General features: G+C 35.4%; 1 protein-coding gene across 2 annotated transcripts in view; it reads left to right on the top strand.

The window, feature by feature from the left end:
* The first annotated feature begins 2,410 nt into the window (after positions 1-2,410).
* Positions 2,411-11,456, top strand: part of LOC149803584 (meiosis regulator and mRNA stability factor 1-like) — a 101,833-nt gene continuing 92,787 nt past the window's right edge. For both annotated transcript variants that reach the window (XM_089953333.1, XM_089953332.1), the window contains exon 1: positions 2,411-2,626. In XM_089953333.1, coding sequence (XP_089809459.1) covers positions 2,518-2,626 — 109 coding nt within the window. In that variant the 5' untranslated portion in view covers positions 2,411-2,517. The remainder of the gene's footprint in view (positions 2,627-11,456) is intronic.

The following is an 11,456-nucleotide window of genomic DNA, read 5'->3' as shown; positions in this document are numbered from 1 at the left end:
GTATGATCTGTATTTTATGAACTATTCAGACTTAAAAGAATTGTAGAAAATCATTTTAATTATTTGTAATATTTAGAATCAGAAGTATTTTATAATTATTTTGAATATTAGAAAATAAAGATGTATTTTATAATCATTTTAAATATTAGAAAATTATATATATATTAATGCAAAAGGAGATCAGAAAAATATCCATGCTCTATTCCTTCAAGTGCTTTTGCATCATCTGTATGGATGCTATTCAGGTAAATACATCATTCCTTTACAATAGTTTTGTAAATAGCTGATTTGACATCCATGAAATATTAATTACGTTATTGTTCTTATGGCGAGATATTAGCATCTTCCCTACATCTATATATTACACAGTTGTACACAAAATTAAATTTGTAGTGTTGAAATGTCATGAATGTGCATCAATGCACTGATAGTTTCAAATATGATCCATACAAATTAAAATAATTAAAAAGTTATTTTAGTCAACATGATACGAACATGTATTACAGTAGTTTGTTGAAACAGTGTATCATGAATCATGTTTTAAATTTTGTTCTACCACTTTTCTATGTATTATCCGGCACATGGACAGATTCATATATATATGTGTGTGTGTGTGATTTGGATTTTTTATGTAGCTTTAAAAAAATTTCAGTCATATTGCTACGATGTCTGCAGTGTGGCAGTTTATAGTGATGTCCAGCACTGGGGCATTATGCTGCAGACATGTAGCATTTTGTTCCACCCAGTCACATTATCCTAACACCAGGTCAACCAGTCCTAACACTAATCTCTGACCTTCCGCATCCAGGCGATGCTCTAACCCACTAGTCCACCGGAGCAGTGTATATATATATATATATATATATATATATATATATATATATATATATAATATTGAAAATTAAGATGTAGTTTATAATCATTTTTATATTAAAATATCAGATGTATATCTTAATCATTTGTAATATTAGAAGTATTGATTTTTGTCACATGGTACAGCCTAAGTCATCACTCCAAAGTATTGGTGACCATCACAAAGTTATGAAGTCAGAAATTTATTTCTTCCTTTTTAGCATAGTCTGGTTACCAATTATTCCAAAGATGAAAGGATTATCTAGTCAAAGCCTAATGCACACACCTGGTGAGCTTTTACAGCTTGACATGGTCTGGAGTATATATTTATGCATAAATATATAGGCACCTTTTTATACACAATTGAAGGTATGAAGCATGCTTTCTTCCTGCTGCCTCTACCAGTTGTTCTTTTAGTCACTGTTGGGAACAGTGTACACACCAAAATTATTGCTCCTAATTATCCTCCCAGTGTGTGCCATATGCACTCACTTATAAGTCCAGTAAAACTGCAAAAACATAGATCCTGATCTGTCATAGCATAATGTGTCTGCAGATCAGGATCTAAGTTGTTTGTTCTACTGATTACTCCTAGCAGACTCCACACACCCATATCTGCCGACACATTGTACGATGGCAGCTCTGGGTCTGTGCAATTTGCAGTTGGACTCAACATGTAAGTGAGTATATATGGTAATAGAGGGGGCTGTAACTGTTGTCATGGCCTTCTCTTTCTGTCTTCAAACATTTTTATTTCCCGACCATAACTATCAAAACATTAAAGGTATTTCAACCAGACCTTGTATATACCTCAAGTGAGTTGCATACAGGTGTCTTTTAATACTTGGAATTTCTGCTTTCATTATTATTTAGGTTACCATGACAACAAAAGGTAGCATAAGTAGTATATAAATTAAGAGCTATGGATCATTGATTGCTGTCATAAACAGTATAAATAATGAAAGTGCTGGACTATACAGCTTTACATGTATACTTGCTTATTATGATGAGTTCAACTGCAAACTGAACAAACCCAGATCTGGCATCACATAATGCACTGACAGATCTGGATCTGTGCAGTTTGTTAGGAATAATCAGTAGAACAAATAACATAGAGCCGAATCTGCTGGCACATTATGCTAAGGCTGATGTGGATATTTGTTGCTTGCAGTTGACTCAAGTTATAAGCAAGTATATATGGTTAACTGGTGTGGTGATGTGTTGCCACAAGATAACTCTTGTTCCTGAGATTTTACAGCTTAGTAAATAAATTAGTGTGGATTCCCCAAAAACTCATCTATGTAATTGATACACACTGTTTAAGATTAATTTTTTTATTTGTCCTCAATCCTCTTCTTGTGTAGAGTACATCTTTCACAAAAGTGCTCAAAGTCTTATGTGCAGCCTTGTACAGTAGTCTTCAGCTCTTGTTGAAATCAAACTAAGCATTGCTCACACCAACTCAGTCAAGGGTATTAGAGTCCTGATAAAATTATGCAGTTCCTCAAGCCATCAACTCATTCCATTCAGCCTTTCCAGTCAGGGGAGAATAGTTTGGGTTCATTTAGAAACTCCTTTCGAGGAAATTACAGAGGGGATGTCTGTGATGTGAAAAAGAACTACAATAGAGTGTTAACAACTTTTTCCTGCAGGGCCAAGCAGAGAATGGATGAGGAGGTGGTGATTGGGAGCCAGAACAATGTAGAGTGCAGTGTTCCACCAGGAAGCAATACACCTCAGTCTGGAATTACCCAGGGACACAAACCAGACAAAAGTAGGTATCATACAAGTCACAGAATTGACTTAAAGCATGACTATTGCAATTATACTAAATACAAAATAAAAGCAAGCTACTAAATACTATTTTTATTTAAAAAAACTCATTCACTACAATTCTTGTCACTTTTTGACAAATAGTTGAACCATATGATAGCTATCTGAATATGGAATTAGTTTGCTGAAATTTGTATCATAATTTGCTTAAAAAGTTATTAAAATGTAAGGCATGAATGGTACATACAATGTAATTTTGAAATGGTTTATAGCCAGGTGTTACATTAAATAGCTTTTGAATGAGTATATTAATTGACCTGAAGTAATTTATGAAGACTACAGTAAATAGACTGAAGTATAAAGTGCCTGCCTTTGAAAATTTCACAGTTGATAAAATTATTTAAATTGGTATATACTTTGAAAATATGCAGGATTTCAGTACAAATCAAAATGTGAAAGAAATTGAAACCTTTTTCTCAAACAAGGAATTGAACAATGTCCTTTGGTTTGTCTGCCTGGTATTATGCTCCTTGTGATGCATCTACATATAAAATAGGTTACTGTGCAAGCAGATTATACAAGAAACAGCTAAACTAAAATTTGAATGCAGATCAGTGGAGTATAAATTATATATAGGTCACATGGACCTAATTTTGACTAGGTGTAGTATTACCTCTACCAAGTTGTCATGAATTAGCCAACAACATTCTCTGAAAATAAACCAAATGCAAAATGCAATATATTTCTGGAGAGTGAAACAGAACACAGTGACCCATGCTGAATGGAGAATGTAATATTCCTCATGATGGCTTTAAAATACACCAGTCCCTCAGTATAAAGGACTACAATGCATACCTCTACGTTGCATGTACAATCATGGATCCCATTTAGGGGATGACCATAGTTTTGATACTCAACCTACCCGAGTATAGGTGACCTTACTTACAACACACAACTCTTTTATCAGCGTCCTGAACACCATTACAGGCATCCCTCTGGTGGCCTAGTGGTTAGAGCATCGGTCTTTTGATGTGGAAGGTTGCAGGTTCAAACCTCAGCCAAGTCATACCAAAGACTTACAAAAATGGTACTAACAGCTGCCTCGCTAGGCACTCAGCATTAAGAGGTTAGTGTTAGGAATGGTCAGCCTGGTGTCAGGAAAATTTGACTCAGGGTGGGACATGATGCTATGTGTCTGCAGCATGATGCCCCAGTGCTAGACATCTGTATAAACTGCCACAGTACAGATATTGTAGTGATGTGACTGAATTTGTTTTAAAGCTAAATTAAAAATCCGAATTGCACACAATGCAATTATAGTGAGGGATGAAGATGCATAACTCTTGTGAAGATGCATAACTGTGTTCACTATAATTTATGAAACTGAGTTAAATGCAAATGAAAATTAGATCACTATGGAATGTAGGTCACAATGACTGTAGCACTTTAAATAGACATCCTCTGCAAGATAAGGAACTATCTGAATTTTACAATTCAGCATGATTTCACCATGGCCTAGTTCAGACTTTGTCAGTATTATGCAAATGCTAAAAAGCAAGATGAAAACTGCTAATGAGTGAGATAGTTTGTATGATCAGATAAAGAGAGGCAATTTCTCAAGTGAATTAATCTCTTTCGATTTTATCCTCCGTGAAATCATTAAAGAATTCAGTACCTTGCAATACATCCATCTTCTTGATAACCATTTGTCTAATAAAACTGGTCAGGAACCAAGGGTGACTACATCATCAGAGCAGATGGAAGGGAACACCTCATCTTTCCTTTAGTAAGTACCTTACGGTTTTAACTTAATTGAATGTGAATGTTGGATGCAAGTCTAATAGATCTGAAATATACCAAGAGCTTATAGATTCTTTGAGAGTGCATCATCATTTTTGTATCTATAGTCCCTATATGGGAGTGCATCAGTACTTCTATCTGGAGTCTTTATGGGAGTGCTTCAGAGACAAATCTTGAACATCTGTGGGAGTGCATCAGTCTCTGTATAGAGTCTTTATGGGTTAGATTCTTTATGGGAGTGCATCAGAGACCAAGAGCATTTGTGAGAGTGTATCAGCACCTCTATCTAGAGTCTTTATATGGGAGTGCATCAGAGTCTTTATCATCAGCACCTCTGTCTATCTAGAGTCTTTATAGGAGTGCATCATTCTCTAGAGTCTTTATGGGAGTGCAGCAGCACCTCTAATTAGACTCTTTATAGGAGTGCATCAGTCTATATCTAAAGTCTCTGTAGGAGTGCATCAGCACCTCTATCTATAGTCTCTATATGGGATTGCATCAGTCTATCTAGTATTATGACTATCTGGCCATAAACTAAGCAACAAAAAAGTAAAAACCCAAATTGTTTTAAAATTCAACAAATAATTTATTTTCCATGAATGCAGAGTGAAAATATAAAAAGAACTTACAGTAATGTAAATTAAATCCCAGATAGCACTAAAAGATTTATCACAAGTCCATATGTATAAAGTTCTTACAGAATTCCAGTGGTATTTCAGAAAAGTTCTAATATTGAATGTGTTGATGTGCCTGTAGTCTCAAACATGGTAATGTGCCAATGGCCTCAAGTGTGATGTTCCAGCAGTCTTCTGATATCACAATAATATAACCAAAAAATGTTCTTGTCTGAAACCACTATAATTCCAAATTAATGTTCCACTCCAAGAATATTATAGGTGAGCATTTCCATTGAATAATAATTTAGTTAAATAATTCAACCCAAATGAAATACTGAACATGACAATAAAACTGATTCTGCCTCAGATGTTCAATGCAAGAATGACTTAATTTTTCATGTAAACAAGATTATATAAGATAAAAGCTAAGACACAAAAATGCAACTCGGATGAGAATCAAAGTTTATTTCTAGGAAATTTTAAGTTGTCAGGAAGATAAAATCTGTTTCTAAAATTATAATAAAGAACATAGTAAACATTAGATATAAAAGTTTTATACATGGGGAATACCAATGTCCTAGACCCAGACCAAAATAAATGGATTTACCTCCATTGATAATGATCCAAATATTTAACCCACTCAAAGATAAATATTAACTATGTATGATTTGTTTACAAAATAAATTACTGGTCAAGTTCACAATGAATTTGATTTTGGACAATGTCAAGTCCAAAATACTATTATACATAACATATAATCCTGGAGAACAAACTAAAAAAATACAAATTAAATATACACAGCACTAGAGTCTCTGTTGGACAGCTTCAGCACTTATATTCAGAGTCTGTATAAGGAGTACATCAGTAAATATATCTAGAGTCTCTTTGGGAGTGCATTAGTCTCTAGTCACTACGGTAGTGCATCAACACTTCTAGAGTCTCTTTGGGAGATTATCAGTCTCTAGTCACTGTAGTAGTACATCAACACTTCTATCTAGTGTCTCTGTGGGAGTGCATCAGTCTCTAGTCACTGTGGTAGTACATCAACACTTCTATCTAGAGTCTCTGTGGGAGTGCAACAGTTCTAGTCACTATGGTAGTGCATCAACACTTCTATCTAGAGTCTCTGTGGTAGTGCATCAACACTTCTATCTAGAGTCTGTGGGAGTGCATCAGTCTCTAGTCACTATGGTAGTGTATCAACACTTCTATCTAGAGTCTCTGTGGGAGTGCATCAGTCTCTAGTCACTGTGGTAGTGGATCAACACTTCTATCTAGAGTCTGGGAGTGTATCAATCTCTAGTCACTGTGGTAGTGCATCAACACTTCTATCTAGAGTCTCTGTGGGAGTGCATCAGTCTCTAGTCACTATGGTAGTGTATCAACACTTCTATCTAGAGTCTCTATGGGAGTGCATCAGCACTTATATCTAGCACTTCTACTAAAAAGTCATTGGAAGAGATATCACTAACAACTGGATGACCCTGGGGTTAGTGAATCTCAAAGCTAAAGTAGCTACTACTTCCTAAACACTTAGTTACAAAGACACTAGGCAAATCTTTTTCAGGTGTCAAGTTGCTAAGGGTATTTCTATTTAGACATGCATGGTACTCAGGGAAGGCAGTTTAAAAAAATATCTATATACCAGAGTTCATGTTAAAATGATAAAAAGATTCTAAGTTGCATCCATGGATGAGTACCCCACATTAAAAGTGCCTTACCTGGGTCCCCTTTATGTTTTACTGGAACAGCCTTAAAATGACTACTTACAACAGTGGAGCCTTAAAGGCAAAATAGTGAAAGAGTCAGGTCTGAGATTAATTTGCTCCAAAGGTTTACAAACTGCCTCTGATCCCTCATAGAACAAGATCTTTACCCACCAAACAGTGCAGATGAATATGAAACCTCAGAAGACCAGAGTCTAAAAGTTCATGGGTTAATCGTTCACAAATAAAATACTTGTACTGAACTGCAAAATAAGTTGCACTATTTGTGTTAAAACGAACAATTCTAAAATCTTTGAAAGAACTTGTACAAACCTCAAATACATTTTAAAAATGAAGAGGTCATTGTATCAAATGTAATGTTTATTTACTCACAGTAGTACTAATATAGATACGAGGAATGCTAATGGTTACCATATATACTCATAAGTTGCATCAAACTGCAAACAACAAAGATCCAGATCTGCTGTAGCAAAATGCACCTGCAGATCCAAGTCAATCTTGTTTTTCCTACTGATTACTCCTAATCAGCTGCACAGACCCAGATCTGCTGATGCAGGATGGGATGGCAGGTCTGGGTCTGTGCAGTTTGCAGTTGGACTCGTCTTATAAGTTAATATGTACAGTATTAAATTTTTGGAGATCTACAGTTTGGGGAACCTGGAATGGCCATTTAATAATAAGCTTAATATGGATTATTATCCTAAGCCCTTGACAAAGTTTTTATGGACTCCAGAAGAACAGTGTGTGTTACAAATGTTTGCATGTGCACGTTCGTAACTTTTCAAGATTTGTTTACCATACAATCAAAACAAGTCATCCAGTTTTGGTAACACTATGAAAACACAGGTTCAGGATCTCTTCAGATTGCAGCTGAAAATGTTTGGATGAAGGATGCTAAAAGAAGGTCTGGTAAGTTATGGTATAATACAGTCTGGTAAGTTATGGTATAACACATTCTGGTAAGTTATGGTATAACACATTCTGGTAAGTTATGGTATAACACATTCTGGTAAGTTATGGTATAACACATTCTGGTACGTTATGGTATAATACATTCTGGTAAGTTATGGTATAATACATTCTGGTAAGTTATGGTATAACACATTCTGGTAAGTTATGGTATAACACATTCTGGTAAGTTATGGTATAACACATTCTGGTAAGTTATGGTATAATACATTCTGGCAAGTTATGGTATAATACATTCACTGGAAGACAACTGTGCTTTGGTACTTACGTTAGAATGCAAAATGAATTTCAGTTAGAGCACTAAGAAACTGTAGAATTGTTAAATTTTGAGATTACAGTGAAGAATGCATTAGAGAAAAGTATATTTATAAAAACAGGTCTTCGGAAAAATTACATTAAAATTGCCACTTGTAGAGGCACTTGAAAATTTGACAAAAAATGTTTTTAAACTTATGAGATATGCAGTTTTTGTTTCATAAAGATTTACATAGTTGAGTGGTTCCATTCAGATGTTTTTCATTTAGTATTACAAATACCGACACACAAATGTAATACTAATCTGTTTCATGCAATGTTTCAAGCCTCCTACTTCCATAGGGTTTGGTGTACAGCAGTAATTATACATTTGCCTAAAAAAAGGGACAAAAATAACCCAAGTAATTAGAGGGATTAGTCTTGCTTCCCATACTAAGGCCTTCACATCAGCCTTAAATAAGAGGGTTACAGAATGGTCAAAACCAAAAACTTTAATTGGGATTTAACAAGCAAGTTGTAGAAAAGAATACAGTAATGTAGGTAATATTTTAGAATAAATATTGTTACCAGCTTCAGCCATTTATAGTTAATGAACAAGTATAGATACCTTTATGTAGCAAACTAAATTATGACTCCTTAGCTTTTGACTTTATCACAAATCCTTCATCAGAGGAATTATGTCTGCTAGACTAGTCATAGTTGATCATTTGACAAAATTCTTCTGTACAAAGGTCAGGAAGTTCCAATCCAGTATCACAGTTCAACACTGGCTTCCCCTCCATGATTTCAGTAGCTTCCCTTATTTTCCTACTTTGGGTATTATTTTCTCTACACAGTTCTGTTATCCAGAGAGATATAATGCTCCAATTCTTTGCGGTATTCACCAACTGCTGTGAGGGATTCACTGTTGGGATTCAAGTGTTCTCTCTTTTTTTCAAGCATTGCAGTGGTCTCTCCAATGTAGTCTTTCTTGCAATTATCACACTGGAATTTATAGATGACCTAGCAATTCATATTCAGAAGAATGTGGTCTTGAGGATGTACTGAGGTTTAATGAATGGTGGTAAAGGGTTTGTGAATCACAACAACTTCATGCTTTTAAAAGATTTTTTTGTAATTTCATGGAGAGTATACTTAATACATGGTAAAGAAACAATGACAAATTTTTCTTCTTTCTCCTTCAGATGTTCATCCCTTCTCCATTCCTTTTCTGGAAGCACAAACATCCAGACTTGGTAATATTAGCCCATATAGCTTTCTAAATAATGTTGACCTGTCACTAGGTCTTCCTCAACATGCATAATGCTGTTCATCCAATGTAACAGTGTTCTCACCACTGATCTGATTTGAGATAAATTTCTGATACTGGTCTGTTGGGGTATTTTTGTGATAAATCACAACTTTTGTTTCCCAATAATCTAAAATGTGAACACATGTATCCAAACATGGCAACCTCTCATCTTCTTCCAGTTCATAAGTGAACGGGATATTTTCGTCAGTGTAATTGAGATGCTCTATGAATTTTTCAATATTCATGTATCATGGTGAGAGTGTCATCCATATAATGAAACCATACATCTGGAGGATAGGCTGCAGTTGAACAAGCATTGTGTTCAAAATCTTCCATATACAAATTTTGACACAACAGGAGACACTAGCAAGCCCATTGCTGCCCTGAACTTTTGTTGATAAACTTTTCATGTGTTCTATTGCAACCTTTCATGTGTTCTATTGCAACCTTTCATGTGTTCTATTGAAACCTTTAATGTTTTCTTTTCAAACCTTTAATGTGTTCCTTTTTGAACCTTTAATGTGTTCCTTTTGAAAACTTTAATGTGTTCCTTTTGAAAACTTTACTGTGTCCTTTTTGAAACCTCCAGTCTGCAATAAAATGTTTTGCTAGAAACAGATGGTACATTCATTAGTGATGACTAGTTGTGGGGACATCAGCCTTCCACTTAGCAAGAAGATTCGGCAAATTAATAATAGCCTATAATGGGGACACTGGGTGACCAAGTCATCTAAAGCACATGCTTTATCAATCACTGCTTTCTCACCTGTCCACATGGTTTCAAGTCATAGGCTCATCCAATGTGGGTAAGTGACGAGCTGCCAGTAGCTTCCCATTGGTTGTTTTTACCATGGTTTTCCCCACGTTCTTCCTCCCCCAGGTATACTGGCAACCATGAATAGCCTATCCTGCACTGTGAAGTAGTGTTAACCAGAAACAACAAAAAACACAGCAGATAATGTTACTGCTATTAAAATGTAGTATATAGGAGTAAAACTAATTTAAGCACAATCATACATGTCCTGACAGTCACCTGCACATAGCATTCACCTGGTACAAAGGCCATTCAAATTTCTGAGCCTGCAAATTTTCTATAAAAAAGCACTTTGTGTAACAGTCACCTGATTTGTGCTATCAACAGCCTGGTATTTCCTAAGTAACAGGGGTTTCTCTTGCCATAAGCAGTCACTGGAGAGTATTTAGTGACTGCTCTAAGTAACCAAGTAAACAACTTTGTTTGAGCAAGAAATTGTTTAAAGGCATATCATGTGAATAAATGTGAGAGCATTTCTCATCTCACTTGTGCTCACCATGCTTCAGTCACACTGTCAGATTCAAAAGCATGTTTTTTTATCCTTATAGAGAGGTTCAAAGCAATTTCTTTGCTGGATGTGGGGTAAAGTAGTTGTGTTATTGCAGCAGAAATTAAAGTAGCTTTTTGTGCAGTGTTACATATAGTTTGATATCTTCATCAGTATGCCTGTGAATTATATCTGTCAGATGCAAAAACTTGTCTGTAAAGGCAGGTGAATGATCCTCCTGCTTCTGGGTGTAAGGTTAAACAAGATGACTACATGGGTTGGATATTGCAACTCGTATCATCATGTAATTATGCTTAGTGACTGTAAAGCCCAACAAATAAATTTTCACTCGTATTCAAACAACTGTCAGTTATTTTAATTTTGCCTTTTAAAATTAGGACTGGGGTATAAAAGAAGGATCAACTCTTCTGTGTTTTTGTTGCTTCAGTCGTGACAGTGAACAGACGTATGAATAGGCACCTAGGCAGTGAACAGACTTTTGAATAAGTTCCTTTATTTTTCAAGTATGTGCCTACCCAGTATTATTTATTATTATCCAGGCCTGGTCTTATACCTGTGCAGGTAGAACTAACCAGTTTCAAGATCCTGTCTTCAAAGACCCATGCACATGTGATTCCACGTTTTGGGGAAGCTTGGAAGAGTTTGACTGATTGAGCTAATTATTGCCTTATTTAGGCTATTTGCACATTTCTTTTGATTGTATTTCATGCCTATTATCTCATTGCATTTGTCATGGCTCGCATTACACATACATGGGAAAATCTCTTTACTTTTGAAATTGTTTTTCCATCTTTTCATACTGTAGACAAGAATATATTTTAACTCACCCACCTAACATTGTGCAGGCCAA

The sequence above is a fragment of the Sinohyriopsis cumingii genome, chromosome 3 (assembly GCF_028554795.1).
Source record: "Sinohyriopsis cumingii isolate HCF-2022 chromosome 3, ASM2855479v2, whole genome shotgun sequence".
Lineage (NCBI taxonomy): Eukaryota > Metazoa > Mollusca > Bivalvia > Unionida > Unionidae > Sinohyriopsis > Sinohyriopsis cumingii.
Note: the sequence above shows the minus strand (reverse complement) of the source record. Positions and strands in the feature narration are given on the sequence as shown.